At 45.9% G+C, this 18901-nt stretch overlaps 1 protein-coding gene across 1 annotated transcript; it reads left to right on the top strand.

Annotated features, from left to right (window-relative positions):
* The first annotated feature begins 2620 nt into the window (after window positions 1-2620).
* On the top strand, window positions 2621-15387 carry LOC121568140 (NACHT and WD repeat domain-containing protein 2). Its single transcript, XM_041878722.1, has 8 exons — window positions 2621-2951; window positions 3799-3906; window positions 4045-4254; window positions 4329-4467; window positions 8872-9035; window positions 9168-9602; window positions 9858-10458; window positions 12143-15387. Exons 3-8 carry the CDS (start codon window positions 4111-4113, stop codon window positions 15385-15387), a joined length of 4728 nt encoding a protein of 1575 aa, XP_041734656.1. The 5' UTR covers window positions 2621-2951; window positions 3799-3906; window positions 4045-4110.
* The last annotated feature ends 3514 nt before the right edge of the window (window positions 15388-18901 follow it).

The following is an 18901-nucleotide window of genomic DNA, read 5'->3' as shown; positions in this document are numbered from 1 at the left end:
GAGGACAACATGACCAGAGGAGCTGCACCACAGAGGACAACATAACCAGAGGAGCTGCACCACAGAGGACAACATGACCAGAGGAGCTGCACCACAGAGGACAACATGACCAGAGGAGCTGCACCACAGAGGACAACATGACCAGAGGAGCTGCACCACAGAGGACAACATAACCAGAGGAGCTGCACCACAGAGGACAACATGACCAGAGGAGCTGCACCACAGAGGACAACATAACCAGAGGAGCTGCACCACAGAGGACAACATAACCAGAGGAGCTGCACCACAGAGGACAACATGACCAGAGGAGCTGCACCACAGAGGACAACATAACCAGAGGAGCTGCACCACAGAGGACAACATGACCAGAGGAGCTGCACCACAGAGGACAACATAACCAGAGGAGCTGCACCACAGAGGACAACATGACCAGAGGAGCTGCACCACAGAGGACAACATGACCAGTGGAGCTGCACCACAGAGGACAACATGACCAGAGGAGCTGCACCACAGAGGACAACATGACCAGAGGAGCTGCACCACAGAGGACAACATGACCAGAGGAGCTGCACCACAGAGGACAACATAACCAGAGGAGCTGCACCACAGAGGACAACATGAGCAGAGGAGCTGCACCACAGAGGACAACATGACCAGAGGAGCTGCACCACAGAGGACAACATGACCAGTGGAGCTGCACCACAGAGGACAACATGACCAGTGGAGCTGCACCACAGAGGACAACATGACCAGAGGAGCTGCACCACAGAGGACAACATGACCAGAGGAGCTGCACCACAGAGGACAACATGACCAGAGGAGCTGCACCACAGAGGACAACATAACCAGAGGAGCTGCACCACAGAGGACAACATGACCAGAGGAGCTGCACCACAGAGGACAACATGACCAGAGGAGCTGCACCACAGAGGACAACATAACCAGAGGAGCTGCTTTGTGTCACCTTTTTGTTCATTCCTATTTTAAGACTGTAGCCATGCTTTTATTATTTAAACCAGGAAATTTACTTTGTTTCAATCACCTTTTTTGTTGTTGTGATTTTGCTTCCGCGTCCTACCCACTGACCTCCTCAAACTAACAATCAATTAAACAATCAGATCAGTTTGACTGATATATTGACCACCTCTCTACTGAGCCCCTAAAGTTACTGAAGAGGAAAGGGTCTGGTCTTACTTGTAACCTTTCAGTTTGACCCTTGAACTTTGACATATGATTTTGAAAGCAATTCAGACTGATTAATCAGGTCCTAACATCTCACACAGCGATTGGCTTGCACATTTCCAACCTGCCACACTGATAGGGCATACTACCGTAAATGAAACTATTGTATAGAAGATACAACTATACACCCTGTGAGGATGTACCTTACCGTAGGTCAATATCCATTACCAGCCCCTTCAAGCAAGCCTTCCTAAACCCAACCTAGGGAGACATCATAGCACTTTATTCCCTTTGATTGGGTTTATTCTCTTGTTTGATTTTCTGATGTTTTTCAGTGTTGCTGTCTCATTCTTGCTGCACCTCCCTAACCTCTGACCCCTATCCTCTGACCCCTAACCTCTGACCCCTATCCTCTGACCCCTAACCTCTGACCCCTATCCTCTGACCCCTATCCTCTGACCCCTAACCTCTGACCCCTATCCTCTGACCCCTAACCTCTGACCCAGCATCGTGTTCTACGGAAGCCAGGGAACCATTTGGTATTGGAGGGTGAGGTGCTACTTTAGAATGGTGTTATAAAATAAAAATAAAGATTTGAATTGAATTATGAAACAATATAAGGAATATTGAATGAACGTGGAGAGAATGTGGATTTGTTAGTTTTAGGTGGTGTATGAGTTTTGAGAGTGATTATAATGCGAGGGGAGGAAGGATACGATCCTATCTTTGCTTGGCTAGTTTGGTCTGCTCTAAACCATGCCCTCCTTGATCTCTCTGAGATCTTTAGAACATTTATCAAACTTGTTTTGAAGTTTATGGTTAACATCAACGTCCTCCATCTTGTTAGAAAGCTGTTCTCAACCTCAGATCAAGCCAACACTTTTATTACAATATGTCTGTTGTTATGGTTAATCTCTCTGGTCAAATATAACTCTGTAATCTTCCTCTACGAAACAGTCCTGTGTCCCTGTAGTTTTAGTTTATTTTAGCATTTTTTTTATAAATCTATTTTATTTTGTTTTGATTTGATTTGGAGATGTTTCCGAGCTGCTAAATCAGTGTAGTTGAACAACAGGCCTTCTCTCTTCTGACTGTTGCCATAGTGACAACATTGAGAACAGATGCAAATTATTTCTGCATATTATTGGCTGTAAAAAAAAAAAAAAAAAAAAAGTTTGTATTTATTGTGTACAAATGTTAAATAATAAAACGGAGGGAAAAATACTTGTGTTACCCTTTTTATTCTTCACAGTAGACTTATAAGACTTGTGGTACAATATCTGTCTGGTGTGCGTGTGACTCAGAGAGGGTGTGTTCATTATCCAGAACAGCATCAGAAGGCAGTTTCCTGAAGGGAACAGCGAGGGGGAGGAGAGTCGGGGCGAGGGGGGGAGGGAGAATCGTTTAGGCAGGACTCACCACCCTGTGCTGGTTCGTTACTTTGGTCCTACTAAATAGTTTCCATATATTATTTTTTTTGTCCCGTGTGGATGCTATTTTCAGTTGATATCTTATTGTTGCCTCTGACAGACTCATGGATAACTCCCGAACAGCCTCATGCAAGTCCTGTGTCAAGGTTTACCTGTGCTCTAATCCAGAAGGTACAGCAGGCCTGACTGTGTGTGCTGTGTGTAACTGATTGGAGAAGGAATGGAAGTATAACCAGTGTGTGTGTTCTAGACTGCGTTGTGGAGCGCAGGGCTCTGAGGGAAAGTGTGTTTCCCAGGCTGAGGGAGCACTGCAGACACACACACGGACTGGACTTCAAGGTGAGAGATCACCTCTGTTTTGATGTTGGAATGGATATAATACTGTAGGAAGGTCTTATTTAGCTTGTCCTGTATCATACTGTAGGAAGGTCTTATTTAGCTTGTCCTGTATCATACTGTAGGAAGGTCTTATTTAGCTTGTCCTGTATCATACTGTAGGAAGGTCTTATTTAGCTTGTCCTGTATCATACTGTAGGAAGGTCTTATTTAGCTTGTCCTGTATCATACTGTAGGAAGGTCTTATTTAGCTTGTCCTGTATCATACTGTAGGAAGGTCTTATTTAGCTTGTCCTGTATCAGTTGGTGAACTATTCAGTGCCCCTCATGGTGGAGAGACACGGAGAGTGAGATCAAAGCCTCTACAGAAGCCTGCCTTTAGGAGCAGTTAAACTCAATACATTCTACTGGGATAGAGGATGTTCTCACAATGGTGCCATGAAGAGAGAGGAGGGGAGGGGTTTGTTATTGTTGAGTATGAACAGGTGCTGAGTGACTGTGTGTGTGTTGAGTGTGAGTTTACCTTCAGGCAATATTATATGTTTGTGAAATTATCTCTATTGAGCAGCAGGAGTTATGAGCTTGATGAAGAGAACCGATATTCAGATGGACTAGAGGTTTTGTAAATGTATTTTTACAGCTGTGTGAACCATAATACATTTCATACTATATGTTTGACAATAAATAATCTCTCTCCAGAATATTGTAGTTAAGTAGACCCACACACTGAAGCTGACTCTCAGGTGACAATACTAGGCCCAGCTTTTGCTATGATCTAGGGAAGCTATAAAGGTCTGATTCAATATGATGTTCTGTGTGTGTGTGTGTGTGTGTGTGTGTGTGTGTGTAGGTGATAGACCCTTATGAGGCAAGTGATCCCAGAACAGGGCCAGACCAGCAGACTAGACAAAAGCTACTGCAGGCGTGTAGAGAAAGCTCTGATGGACCCTACCTAGTGGTAAGTCACTATATCTGTGTCCCAAATCAACCCCTACACCCTACTTAGTAAATTTAGTATAACCCTTGTCCCTAATCAACCCTACACAAATGTAGTAACTCCTGTACTTCTCTGTGTGTCCTGTGGGTGGCGCTGCAGGCTCTGGTGGGGGAACAGTATGGTGCTGCGTGTTTACCTGCCCAGGTGGAGGTGGCAGAGTTCCACATGCTGCTCCAGGTGTGCCAGCGAGCGGGCATCAGTACCCACGCTCTAGAGAAGGAATACCTGAGAGACGAGAATACAGTACCCCCATCCTTCTGTCTGCAGCGACACAAACACCTTCACACACATCCGCACCCCGACACACAGGTGAGGACAAATCACCAGGTAGACACACACACACACACACAGTGCAGCACAGATCATGATGATCTTTTTCTCAGACAGATGAGAAGACAGGAGAAACAGGTGTCGAAGAAGAGGAGGAGGAGGAGATGAGGAAGGTTTTGCAGGCTGCTGTGAGTCAGTGTGTTCAGGAGGGTCTCCTAACAACAGAGAGAGCCCTTGGCTACTACAGGTCAGGTGAGCGAGATGAGTGAGTGAAATGATCGTGAAAAAGAACGATCTGCACACTGAAATGCATAAGAGAATGTTTCAAAGCGAGGCTTAAATAGCAAAATACTGTTTTCTAGTTTATATTTATTCTTTAACTACACTGAACTAAAATATAAACGCAACAATTTCAAAGATTTTACTGAGTTACAGTTCATATAAGGAAATCAGTTAATTGAAATAAATTCATTACGCCCTAATCTATGGATTTCACATGACTGGGAATACAGATATGCATCTGTTGGTCACAGATACCTTAAAAATAAAGGTAGGGGCGTGGCTCAGAAAACCAGTCAGTATCTGGTGTGACCACCATTTGCCTCATGCAGCACGACACATCTCCTTCGCATAGAGTTGATCAGGCTGTTGATTGTGGCATGTGGAATGTTGTCCCACTCCTCTTCAATGGCTGTGTGTTGCTGGATATTGGCGAGAACTGGAACACGCTGCCGTACACGTCGATACAGAGCATCCCAAACATGCGCAATGGGTGCTTGGATTTTGCCAACCATAATGATTGTTGCCTATGTAGGCCTATTGGATAATTATTAAATCATTATTTATTGAAGTTCTTGTCTCTCATCATCATTGAATCTCTGCTAGCTAGCTACATGCTAATGATTTATTTATCGAATGAATAGAATGATTAGAATGAATGACTGGGTCAAAACATGAGAATATAACTAATAACCAGCCCGCTTGGCTAGAAACTAATGTACTATTTTGTTAGAAATTGAGTAATTCAAATCTGGTATTGGAATAAGAGAAAACATAATCAAGAGATATTCAATTCAAGCTAAATTTATTATATGCAAAATGTATGTATGATAAGTATGATGGTTCGTATACGGGCTCACTGAAATACCACGCAGGGCAGACAGAGAACTAATCCATTGTTACAGGTTCTTCCTCAAATACTCTGACAGAGAGAGAGTTCCCTCCTCTCTGCTGGCCAATCAGAGTAGAGACTGAGCGTGGTTTAGACTTACTCAGCCAATCCGTTGGCGCACGGGCTAGTCCCAGGCCCTTGGCGCATCCCTGCTGCCAGGTGTCTAGCTGTTTTGCAATTTATCCAGAAAGTCAGCACTTTTGCAGTACACGTCCTTGGACGGTTCACAGATCACAAAGAGAGAGTGTTCGGGTATTGTGAGACATAAGTTCTTATCTGTCCCTAACGTTCCACACATGAATCACAGCCTGTTATGTGAAACAATTTATATCAGTATAGTACAAACCTATGCTCATCATTAATGCATTCCTTCTAAGCTATTCATCACATACAAATCCAATTATTAGAAAAAAAATCCCAACACTTTAAAATAATGTTTTTAATTAAAAAAAATGTTTTTATATTTTTTTATAAATATGTTGCCAAACGTTTTATAAAAGCAATGAGGCCCTCGAACCCTAGGATTATCGTGTGATAAATCCCTCCTAAGGGCTGTTCCTAAAAGCTCAGACACACCGGTAAAATTGTTCAACGTTTGCCTGCCGACAGTACTTGGCACCTCTGAATAGTGTTGGCAGTCAATCTCTTTTGTGTTCACACAGAAAAGACCTTGGAAGTCGTCAGCCTCTCAGCCTTGTTAAAATACTACAACCCAGAAGGTGGCAGTAGTGTTGTTTGGCAATACATATCTGTGCGTATTGCTTATGGTCATATTCCAAGCTATCTGCGCTAAAGTTGCTATTTTGTAGAAAGCCCTTGTTGATACTAGCCAGATGGCCACAGTTAGATATCTACCTAGCAATATGATGAATAAACAATTTAATTCACCTCTCCATAATCCCATGCTGCCAGTGCCAGCCCATTGCCAAATGTTTAGCTAGCTAGCTAACGTTAGCATATACGCTAGCTATCATAACATAGCTAGCTAGCTAGCTAAGGACATTGCACTAATTTGGCAGCTTCATGAAAACGAGCTAATCCATTGTGATTTCATTACAACAAAGACAGTACAATTTCAATATAGGCTAAAACTGCTTCTCCAATAGAAATCCCAGATCACATTTGTAAGGGATGTCATGGCGACATTGGCTAGCAAAACTCATGCATAGAAACAAGTCATCGGGTCTAACGGACGTATCGCGCCGAACTACGCATGTGCAGGCTATCAACTCAAAGGCACTCCTTCGATATAAAGTAGTTTTTGACGAAAATGAAAACGTGTCAGTTTGTCACTTTCACGAGGTTGGAGTAATAACATGTTCAACTACTTAAGACATTGGCTCGAATCTAGGTTGTGCCTTTAGATTTAGTGGAAATTAACAATTAAGGAAGAATTCTTCACTTCTCTCATTGACTTCTCAAACCCCAAAGCCTGGTCTGTTTCGCAAGCGTTCCCGGAAGTCTTGCGATGTTGCGGCTCTGGGTTTCGAAACTCTGCGATTATAATGTCAATACTAGCTACAGTGGTTAGCTAGATTGGAGCATCTGTGCACTTAGTTAGCTAACATCCCATAGCCTACGTTGCATATTAAGTGTGACTGGCTTATCCGGGGATGTACAGAGATGCAGTGGGAGAAAATGCACTCTTTTTTTCTTCTTTTTTTGTTGGCTCATCCACGTGGAGGTTCGTGCTTCATAGAAAGTGTTACCATCCATCTTTATTGTTATCAGTAAATATAGACAATTTCTAGCAGCTATTTTTTCCAAGTCTTTAAACTTTCCACAACATGGGAAAAAAACGGAAGTGGGCACAAAGTCAAAATCAAAACAGTTGTTTTATAGATCATTAAAATAATGGGCTCACATACAGTATGTCATCTGTAAGTCAGAATGCAGAGTGAGGTGCACTGGGTGGTCAGTCCAGGACCTGCATCTCTATGCTGGAGGAAACCTCTGCTTGTTGCTGCTTCCATCTCCTGGTGTAAACTGTTACTATAATCACCATAAAAGGCAGAGCTACACAGAGCACTATATGACTGATGTGGGTGTGAACAGTGTTACAGGTAGCTGGGGGAGTGGTAGAGGGACTGACAGATGGAGGACTGTGGCCTGTGAAAGTGAATGGGGATCAGAAGTCAATGGAGGTCTTCACTGTTCCTTTGTCAGTCAGCTGGCATCTCTACTTCCTGTTGTTGTCCTCTTCTTGGAGTGTCACTGTCAGAGGGATGTCACAGACAGACACCTGTGTGAGCTGGTATCTGGATTCTCCCTGCAGCTCTGTACCACTCTCATTTACCCATCTTAAACTAACACTCCTAAGAGCAAATTATGAGTAACCGTTTCTAGGACCATCAATAGAGCACAGAGAGCACCTCAAGGTCAACGCCTCATGAGGTTTTAGATCTGTCACTGATGTGGATGAGGAAATGGAGACGCCAGACAGATACACCTGTGTAACCTCACCGATGTTCTTGGCTTCATCCTCAATGTATTGCTCACAGATATAGATCCCAGCATCCTCAGCTCTGACAAGCTGAGAGCAGTTAGACCCCACCTTCAGTCTCTCAGCTCTCTCTGAGTTTTCAACACACAGTAGCCTACCAGTCAGGAGAAGAGCAGTGCTGATCATCCGTAGCTACACCAGAAGAAGGGATGTAGCTCAGTTGGTAGAGCATGGCGTTTGCAACGCCAGGGTTATGGGTTCGATTCCCACGGGGGGCCAGTATGAAAAAAAAAAAAAAAATGTATGCACTATGGATAAGAGCGTCTGCTACATGACTAAAATGTAAATGTAAAAATGTAAAGTCCAGTATGCTTGTCCACAGCCATGACCTCTCTGTTTTCAGAGTGTGTAATAGTAATGTGTCTCTATAGCCCTTCTAGGTAGAGATTACCATGTGACTTCCTCTTCAGCCTCGACCAATGAGAAGTGACTGAATGGAAACTACATAATGTACCACCTGTGTCCAGCTAGGCCAGACAATTTTCAAGGTTGTGGTTTTTGTTCAGTTCTAAACATATGAGCCACATGAACCCACACTCAGCCCCCATAAGCAACCTAAAACACTGTTGCTATGTCTCTGTCCCCATAGTAACAGATACCCCAGTATCTTTCTATAATCTTGATTTGCACATCCGTCTGAAGAAAGATGTGAAGGTGTGAAATGACTCAATGTTCCCTTCATTGAGGTGCTGTGTTCAAGAGAGAACAGGTGACTTCACCCCCATCTCTCTCTGTAGGTGTAAAGTAAAGGAAGTGGTCGGAGTTGAACAACATCCACTGAAAGAAAGACGAACTGCACTTATATTCACCTCTCTGACATTTCAAATAGCTCCATCACTGTAGTGGGATTTCAGCATATCTATAGGAATTGTACATTCTTCACACGTCTCTCCAGCCATTGAAGTTATTTTAAGTTGTCCAACAGATCACTATGTAATATCCTCTTTATTAAGGTGTACATTTGAAAACTCTATCTCTCCAGCTCTCGACACAGACCTGCGATTCGCTCTGGAGAACCGTCCTAGACATGACATCATCAAACGCTGCCTGGTCTATGTCAACAAGATCTCCAATGGGCGGGGCCAGAGTGAGGGGGCAGACCAATCCCCTAAAGAGCAGCTCCTACACCCCTATCCACCACTCAAGGTAGATGCTTCGCTTTATAACTGATCTAGAATCAGATTACCTTCCCCCCAACCTCAACCTGGGGATGACAAATATCTGACCCTTTATCAGTGGTATTAGGTAAGGAGTAACGTCATCCCCCATCTACCACAGGCTCTGTCCGATGACAGCCTCCTGACCCAGCTCTGTGACCACTTCCTGCCCAGCATGGTGACTTCCTGTCAGCTCCTGGTGTACACCGCAACTTCGGAATGTGACCCTCGTCATGGTTACACCCCCGCCAGGAGGAGGAGCTATGCGGAGGGTCTCTGCCAGCAGCTTTACTCCGACCTCCTGGCTCTGATTGACAGCTCTGTCGCCATGGGAATGGGCAAGTCAGTATTGTCACCTCGTTCTGATGCGTTGACCAGAGAGCAGGCTGAGCAGGAGGAGCTGTGTTCTCTCTATTCCCGTCTCTATGACAACAATCGGCCAGAGGAAGAGGAAGTCAGGTCTTACCTGGAGCAGAAGGAAACACAACACCCACTAGTGGTCGTCGGAGGGCCGTGCACAGGGAAAACTGTGCTGCTGGCACATTGTGCACAACAGGTAGATGGAGCAGTAACTCAGGACATGGGCCATACAGTATCTCATAGAAGTGATTTGAAGTAGAAACTACCTATAGCTTACTTCTATAACACATTACTAGCTACATTACTGACTGAATATCCAGACAACATACATTATAATATCTAATAATATCTTGCTTTAGAAGAGATCTGCAGGGTTCAATCCCAAATGACTGGGACTGCACTGATTGGCGGCGCCATATAACAGCCTGTTTCTCTCTCCTCTCTTCTGCAGGTGAGGTCGTGGCTGAGCGACAGGGATCCAGTGGTGATTATCCAGTTCACCAACCTGTCAGTCAACCTCTCACCTAGACACCTTCTCTCCAGCCTGTGCCACCAGATAGCTCACAGATACAACCATAACCCCAGTACCAGAGACCCTGACCCTACCCTCCCCCAGCTCAGACATAACCTTTCCTCCCTCCTCTCCGTCTCCCCCTCCCCTAAACAACCCCTGGTCCTCATCCTCGACGGCCTAGACCAAGGTTTGACCGTCTCCGGACCCCAAACCATCCAGTGTCTCCCTTCCCCCCTCCCTCCCAACGTCAAACTCATTCTCTCCATCTCCCCCACCCGAACCAATACCCTCCACACCCTTGAACTCCATTACCCACAATCCTCCGCTGCAGTGTTTGGTGTCTCAGGGTGCTGTGTGAGTGTGGGGCTGGGGCCGGTGGAGGGGAGTGGGTGTGTGAGGATGTTGACGGCCCTCCTGGAGGAGTCAGGAAGGACAGTGACATCGGGACAGCAGGGGGTCGTGAACTTGGCCGTGATCTCCTGCCCTCTGACCCTCTACGCTCGCCTCCTGCACAGACACGCCTCGCTGTGGACCTCAGGTACACATCAAAAACACAGTATACACACATCTATCTCTATATACAGTTGAAGTCGGAAGTTTACATACACCTGAGCCAAATACATTAAAACTTAGTTTTTCACAATTCCTGATATTTAATCCTAGTAAAAATTCCCTGTCTTAGGTCAGTTAGGATCACCACTTTATTTTAAGAATGTGAAATGTCAGAATAATAGTAGAGAGAATTATTTATTTCAGCTTTTATTTCTTTCATCACATTCCCAGTGGGTCAGAAGTTTACATACACTCAATTAGTATTTGGTAGCATTGCCTTTAAATTGTTTAACTTGGGTCAAACGTTTCAGGTAGCCTTCCACAAGCTTCCCACAATAAGTTGTGTGAATTTTGGCCCATTCCTCCTGACAGAGCTGGTGTAACGGAGTCAGGTTTGTAGGCCTCCTTGCTCGCAAACACTTTTTCAGTTCTGCCCACACATTTTCTATAGGATTGAGGTCAGGGCTTTGTGATGGCCACTCCAATACCTTGACTTTCTTGTCCTTAAGCCATTTTGCCACAACTTTGGAAGTATGCTTGGGGTCATTGTCCATTTGGAAGACCCATTTGCGACCAAGCTTTAACCTCCTGACTGATGTCTTGAGATGTTGCTTCAATATATCCACATAATTTTCCTTCCTCATGATGCCATCTATTTTGTGAAGTGCACCAGTCCCTCCTGCAGCAAAGCACCCCCACAGCATAATGCTGCCACCCCCGTGCTTCACGGTTGGTATGGTGTTCTTCGGCTTGCAAGCGTCACCCTTTTTCCTCCAAACATAACGATGGTCATTATGGCCAAACAGTTCTATTTTTGTTTCATCAGACCAGAGGACATTTCTCCAAAAAGTACGATCTTTGTCCCCATGTGCAGTTGCAAACCGTAGTCTGGCTTTTTTATGGCGGTTTTGGAGCAGTGGCTTGTTCCTTGCTGAGCGGCCTTTCAGGTTATGTCGATATAGGACTCGTTTTACTGTGGATATAGATACTTTTGTACCTGTTTCCTCCAGCATCTTCACAAGGTCCTTTGCTGTTGTTCTGGGATTGATTTGCACTTTTCGCACCAAAGTACGTTCATTTCTAGGAGACAGAACGCGTCTCCTTCCTGAGGTGTTTATACTTGCATACTATTGTTTGTGCAGATGAACGTGGTATCTTCAGGCGTTTGGAAATTGCTCCCAAGGATGAACCAGACTTGTGGAGGTCTACAATTTTATTTCTGAGGTCTTGACTGATTTCTTTTGATTTTCCCAGCAAAGAGGCACTGAGTTTGAAGGTAGGCCTTGAAATACATCCACAGGTACACCTCCAATTGACTCAAATGATGTCAATTAGCCTATCAGAAGCTTCTAAAGCCATGACATCATTGTCTGGAATTGTCCAAGCCGTTTAAAGGCCCCGTCAACTTAGTGTATGTAAACTTCTGACCCACTGGAATTGTGATACAGTGAATTATTAGTGAAATAATCTGTCTGTAAACAATTGTTGGAAAAATTACTTGTGTCATGCACAAAGTAGATGTCCTAACCGACTTGCCAAAACTATAGTTTGTTAACAAGAAATTTGTGGAGTGGTTGACTCCAACCTAAGTGTATGTAAACTTCCGACTTTAACTGTATCTGGAGCTAATTTCTCTTTCTCTCTGTCCTCTCTCGCGCTCTCCCTCTCAGCATCAGAGGTGACTGATGGGACCCTTCCTGTGGGTGTCCACTCCAGCATCACAGTGTTTCTGGGTCACCTAGAGGAGAAACATGGGTTGGCTCTGGTGTCCCGAGCCCTGAGCTACCTGACCCTCTCCAGGACCGGACTCACAGAGGCTGAGCTCTCTGACCTCCTGTCCAGTGATGACGAGGTGCTGGCTGGTTACGTCTCGGCCAGTGAGCCCCCTCCCCCCAGGGCTAGGGTACCTGAGGTGGAAGTGGAGAGGCTGTTGTTGGATCTGAAGGGGTTTCTGGTGAAGAGGAGTGTTGCGGAGTCTCATGTCCTGTTCTGGGTCAGTAGACATTTTGGGTTGGTGGTGTGTAAGAGGTACCTGAGCTCCTGTGAGATGAGGGAGGAGATGCACACAGCGATGGCCGACTATTTTAATGGTCGCTGGGCCTATGGTAGAGCCAAACCACTAGTCATCAGCCAGAACACAGGACTCAACCAGCCTGGGGCTGTCCCTGACACTGCCCGAATGAAAATATACATCGACAGGCAGCCTCCTGGTCAACCCTATGTGTTTAACTCTGAACCCTCCTCATCCTCTTCCTCCCCCTCTTCTGAGCATGTGCGAGTCAACCTGCACAAGCTTCTGGAACTGCCCTATCACCTGAAGGAGAGTGGCAGGTGGGAGGAGCTAGGGCGAGGGCTGATGATGTCACTGGAGTTCCATCAGGCCATGCTGAGGGCGGGGCTCCTGGGGGATCTGGTAACCCTGCTGGAAGATGGGGAAGGGGAGGGGGCATCCCAGCTCATCTTCCCCAGGGAGAGAGCTCTTCTGGCGGGCATACTGAGGGACTCAACCTGCCTCCTCTGGCGCTCCCCTATGGAGCTGTCCATGGTGATGAAGGTCAGGCTGCTTCCTTTCCTGGGGCTCTGTCCTGAGCTGGAGGGCTATGCTGAGGAGGTGACACAGGGGATCAGGAAGAGGGGCCGTGGGTTAGGAGTGGTGCTCAGTCCTGCCCCCTCTACTGTACCCTCCACACAGTGTTTACTTCCAGAGGCCAGACAGTGTCCTGTTACCGATGCAGCGGGGACAGTGTCTGGGACTGTGGTTGTGATACAGAGTGATGGCTCTGCTTGGGTGTGGAGGGGTAGGGAGGCCGAGGAACTGAAATTGAGCTGTGAACCTCCGCTGAGGTACGTAAGTGTCCGGAGTAGTGGGAGTTTCATCCTCCTCTCGACTCAGTGCAACAGACAGCTCCTGTGGGATGTGAACGGGACAACGTTTTTCCAGGACATACTGAGTCTAGAAAGACGGGAGCCAAAACCAACAGACCAACACGCCAGGACCATAGTTGAAGGGTTCCTCGTGTGTGATGACAGGATGTGTGTGTGGTGGAAAGGTCTGAGCTACGTGAGTGTCTCTAAAGTTTCCACCAGCAAACTCCTCACCCGTTTGCAGTGCCAGAACACTGTGAGGAGTGTGTCTTTTCCCTCTAGTGGTCGGTTTGTGTACTGTGGCCAGGAGAAAGGCGCAGTGTCTATATTTGACACTTCTACAGGCACTCTCACTGCTACCTGCTCCAGTCCAGCAGAGTCATCCGTCATCTCTGTGATTCTCAGTGAGGATGAGGGGGAGATGGCGTGTGTCGACAGCAGAGGGAACATATTGTTATGGGGCGTAGCGACCAAAACAGCTCCCAAACTCCTAAAGGAGTGTTGTAGTGGCAGCAGCCATTTTGAGTTAATCAATACAGACCTATCAGAAGAGAGTAGTATTCTGCTGGTGTGTAAAACCCAGGAGATTGTTCTCTGGGACACGTGTGACTGGGAGCAATGTGACCACTTCAGAGCTCCACAGGGGAAGGCCTTCTCTCAGGCGTTGTTAGCCCAGGACGGACACCTCATCCTGGCTTCGCTAGAGGCCTGTCCCTCTGTGCTGGTGTGGAGGATGACCACTGGTCAGTGTGTCCTCTCCTTAGACACTGGCAGTCCCTCCCAACCCCTCTCACTGCTCAAGATGGAGTGTGTCCTCTCAGTGGTCACACAAAATGGCCACCTCACTAAGTGGGACTCAGAGGTAATATGTGCTGCGGCTATGGTCCCTAGAACGGGGGCAGGCGTGAGGGAGGTGGTGCTGGAGCCAATGGGAGAGCGGTTCTATGTGATTGACGGCTCAGAGGTGTTGTGGAGGTGGAGCTTACAGACAGGAAGTCCGGAGGCTCACTTCCTGCACGACGGCCCCGTGGAGAAGCTGTGTCTCTCTCCAGACGGCAGCCATCTTGTGAGCCTCTCAGGGGAGGATGTTTACGTGTGGCGGAGCGACACGGGACAGAACCTCCACCGTATCCATGGGAGCAGAGCTACAGAGGTTCTGATCACTTCTAACGGTCACATCGGGGTGTGTGTGTCGCAGCTCGGCCTGTCCAGGGTGTGGAAGCTGGCCAGTGGGGGCGTGGTCTGTAACATTCACCTGTACCTGGCTGACGCCCAGGTCTCACCTGAGAGCACCTTCCTGTTAGGCCGTCATCATGGCGACCTGCTCGCCGTCAGCCTGTGGTCTGGCACCGTCAGTAAGCGCTTCTCGTGCTCAGAACGCTATGAACGTTCTACGGTCGTGGCCTTCCGGACCCTGCCGGAACACCCTGACTTTGTGATCGTGATGGCTGCCTCTGGGTCTGTGTACACTTGGAGGGTGACAGAGGAGACGGTATGCCGACAGTTTCTGCTCCCCCAGATGTTCCTGTGCCAGCCACAGGTCTTCCACATGTCCTCTGATGGGAGCTTTGCTGTGCTGTCCACTGATGATGACATCATCACCCTGCTGGACCTGCCCCATGCCAGGCTGTGTAGGGTCAAGGCCCAGGGTCCAGTCCTCAAAGTTTGCTTGGACGACTCTGGACGCTACGCTGTCTACATCTGCCACCCCCCTGCCCAGGGTAATGGCTGTGCCTGTGACCTGCACACTAAGCCAATGCTGGCAGTGGTACGGCTGGCTGACGGGGGGAGACTGGGGAGGTTGTGTCTATGTAAGACCCCCACAGCTCTGGCTGTGAGTGAGGAGCTGTGTGTGTATGTGGGCTTCCAGGATGGGTCTGTGGGCGTGTACTCCATCTCTGACGTCACAGGAAGAGGAGGGGCTGTCAGGGGAAGGATCGATGGGATTGGTCGGGAGAGGCCATGCCGGTGTGACGGTGAGCCAGTGCGATGGTTGCCCCTAGCAACACCCAGCATCACATGGGCCAAGTCTTCTTCAGAGATGACATAACAGATGTAGACCCAACTTGTGTCTTGTTGCCCAGTTTCCTTCTTTATTCATTTTTTGTTTATTTTTGTCCATTGTTACCTGTTAGTAAATGGATTAATAAATAGAATTGATATTAAAATTGTTGTTTTCTGTCCAATATCAATGCTCATATTTGTTCAGCCTGTTGATATGAAACTGGTTACATCATTCTTGATATGCGATGGTGCACATTAACCCTATGAGGTAACCGAATGATTGTGGCTTGCATTCAGAAATAAATTGTCCTATCAGCACAGGTGACTGAGGTCCACCCAAGGTCACATCTGTACCAAAAGTGTCAGATCTTTAGTAACGACAGCAGTAACGACTGGTGTGCTTAAGATACAGTGAGGGAAAAAAGTATTTGATCCCCTGCTGATTTTGTACGTTTGCCCACTGACAAAGACATGATCAGTCTATAATTTGAATGGTAGGTTTATTTGAACAGTGAGCGACAGAATAACAACAACAAAATCCAGAAAAACGCATGTCAAAAATGTTATAAATTGATTTGCATTTTAATGAGGAAAATAAGTATTTGACCCCTCTGCAAAACATGACTTAGTACTTGGTGGCAAAACCCTTGTTGGCAATCAGAGGTCAGACATTTCTTGTAGTTGGCCACTAGGTTTGCACACCAAGTACTTGTAGCCCATTCCAGCCTTGTGTAGGTCTACAATCTTGTCCCTGAAATCCTTCGAGAGCTCTTTGGTCTTGGCCATGGTGGAGAGTTTGGAATCTGATTGATTGATTGCTTCTGTGGACAGGTGTCTTTTATACAGGTAACAAACTGAGATTAGGAGCACTCCCTTTAAGAGTGTGCTCCTAATCTCAGCTCGTTACCTGTATAAAAGACACCTGGGAGCCAGAAATCTTTCTGATTGAGAGGGAGTCAAATACTTATTTCCCTCATTAAAATGCAAATGAATTTATAACATTTTTGACATGCGTATTTCTGGATTATTTTGTTGTTATTCTGTCTCTCACTGTTCAAATACACCTACCATTAAAATTATAGACTGATCATGTCTTTGTCAGTGGGCAAACGTACAAAATCAGCAGGGGATCAAATACTTTTTCCCCCTCACTGTAGGGGTACTATAGAGTACTATAGGAATACTATAGAGTACTATAGAGTACTATAGAGTACCATATAAACTGTATGTATGTATGAATCTGGGTCTGTAAAGACATCAGACAAGCCTCAGCTTTAAAGGTAGACTATGCTAAATGACGTGGCCACGAGCAGCACAGCAGATATTGAGATGAGCGAGATGCAAGTCTTCGCTCTCACAGTCACACAAAGTATCTGCACGCGCACAGTGGGGTAGCCAGGGCACCAAAACAGAGAAGTTGTTGAGCTTCGCTCTTCAACACTCTTTGACCCACTACACTGTTTAATGTTTACTTTCTGCATCTACGTCATATAGCTGAGTCTACCTTTAAGATGGGGGGGGCTTAAATATTAAATCCTGTTCTGATGAAAAAGAGCTTTATGGAAACTTGTGGTCTGAGCTGCACCTCCCCCAATGCATATCACATTCCCTCTCTTACACATATTTACTCAATCTCGCGCTCTCCCGACTACATTCGCAATCACACAATCGCTCTCTCTTTTTAAAAAAACACACACTAACCAGCCCACCAAACAGAAGGACTAAGGTCAAACAAAATAATTAATTTAAAGGATTTTCTGATTTGTGTGTGTCTGTGTGTTCTGGGTTTGGTCATTTCCTATGTGAGAGTGTGCTGACAGATGGGTTAGAATCATCAGCTAGGTGGGAACCTTCCTCTCTCTGTCTGTCCCTGACCTTCTGCCTACACTCCTGTGGACAGACCTGAACACACACACACACACACACACACACACACGCACACACACGCATACACACACTACACTATTATTCCTTCCCCACCCTTGTATGGGGTCAAAACATAAAGGTTTGTTGGGATCAAAGACTTTGGAGACTTTGTTGTCTACCACAGGAGGCTGCTGAGGGGAGGACGGCTCATAATAATGGCCGGAACGGAGCGAATGGAATGGCATCAAACACATGGAAACCATGGAAACCACGTGTTTGATGTATTAGATATAATTCCGCTCCAGCCATTAGCACGAGCCCATTCTCTCGAATTAAGGTGCCACCAACCCCCCTGTGTTGTCTATAGTTCTGCTACTGACATTTTAAAGACATAGTCTAGGACTGGTTGTAAATGTTTTAGCTCATGTTCAAAAAAAAATAATTTTTTTTGAACATACATAATATATCATGAAATAATTAATTTTGCTCATGTGCATATTTGAGGCAATCTTTAGGGACCCCACTGTTACTCATGAGCACCCCCTAGTGGAGGATCCAGAATACAGTATATCGTGGCGTGAAAGATGAGAACTAAACATTTTCAGAAATTCAGCTTAATCCTAACAACCAACATCTACCAAAACAAACCTTACACTTACCCTAGCTACTTAACCCAAAACTACCTAAAGTCCCCATCTGATGTTTTTTCCCTCCACATTGAATCAGCAAGCAATCTGATGCACACACACACACACACACACACACACACATGCTCATACACACATACACACACACACACACAAACGTGACAGCTCATCTATCCATTTCCCAGCATCCTCCAACTTCAGTTCGCCCATCCAGGGCGCCTGCTGTGATTGGTTGAAAAAGGCTGTGGAGTGTGACCTCCAAGGATGCTGGGTTGAGAACCAGAAAGCGAACGCAGAGCCACTGAAAAACCAAACCACACTATTCATACTTCACTTTACACCGGACTTTACGTTATACTGCTAAATCTACCTAATATAACCCAGAACTGATGTAATTCATACATATCGTCCAGAGATGGAAACTCGAGTCTGAGACTCGGACTCGAGTCGCACTTAAGTCGCAAAGAAAATGACTTGCGACTTGACTTAGACTCGTGATCAATTGACTTGAGACTTGACTTGGACTCTAGGTGAGAGACTCGTGAACAATGCAAGTCAGTACTGGGATAGGTTTTTGTTGTGCATTCTGTCAGATAACATGGAACAGGCGGCATTGTAACACAGAGATAGTAGTTTAATACAGAGGGCTGAAAAGCGTTCTAGAACGTCTGCGTCATTTGTACGTCACTGTAGTACTACGGCTAAACAATTGTAATCAGCAACAACGTCATCAGGTGGTGAGGCTTTCGTTATTACATTTGGTTACAAGACCCCTGCAGTATAATGCCAGTGGCAAAAAAAACAAAACGAGATGCTGTTTGCAAAACTTGTGGAATTAACATTAAAGATGCTGGCGCAACTACATCTACCTTCATCCGACATTTGAAAACTCACTGCGAAAGGTCAGTTAGGCTAGCTAGCTAACAACGTTACAATGTGGTGAGACTAATAATAGCCTGTTTAGCAGATGCTAGCTTGATATAGCTAGCTTTCTTGTGTGTCATCTTTTAGCTAACTGGAAATGTATTACTGTAGAATATTTCTCGA

Source organism: Coregonus clupeaformis, chromosome 25 (assembly GCF_020615455.1).
Source record: "Coregonus clupeaformis isolate EN_2021a chromosome 25, ASM2061545v1, whole genome shotgun sequence".
In the NCBI taxonomy this organism is placed as follows: domain Eukaryota; kingdom Metazoa; phylum Chordata; class Actinopteri; order Salmoniformes; family Salmonidae; genus Coregonus; species Coregonus clupeaformis.
Note: the sequence above shows the minus strand (reverse complement) of the source record. Positions and strands in the feature narration are given on the sequence as shown.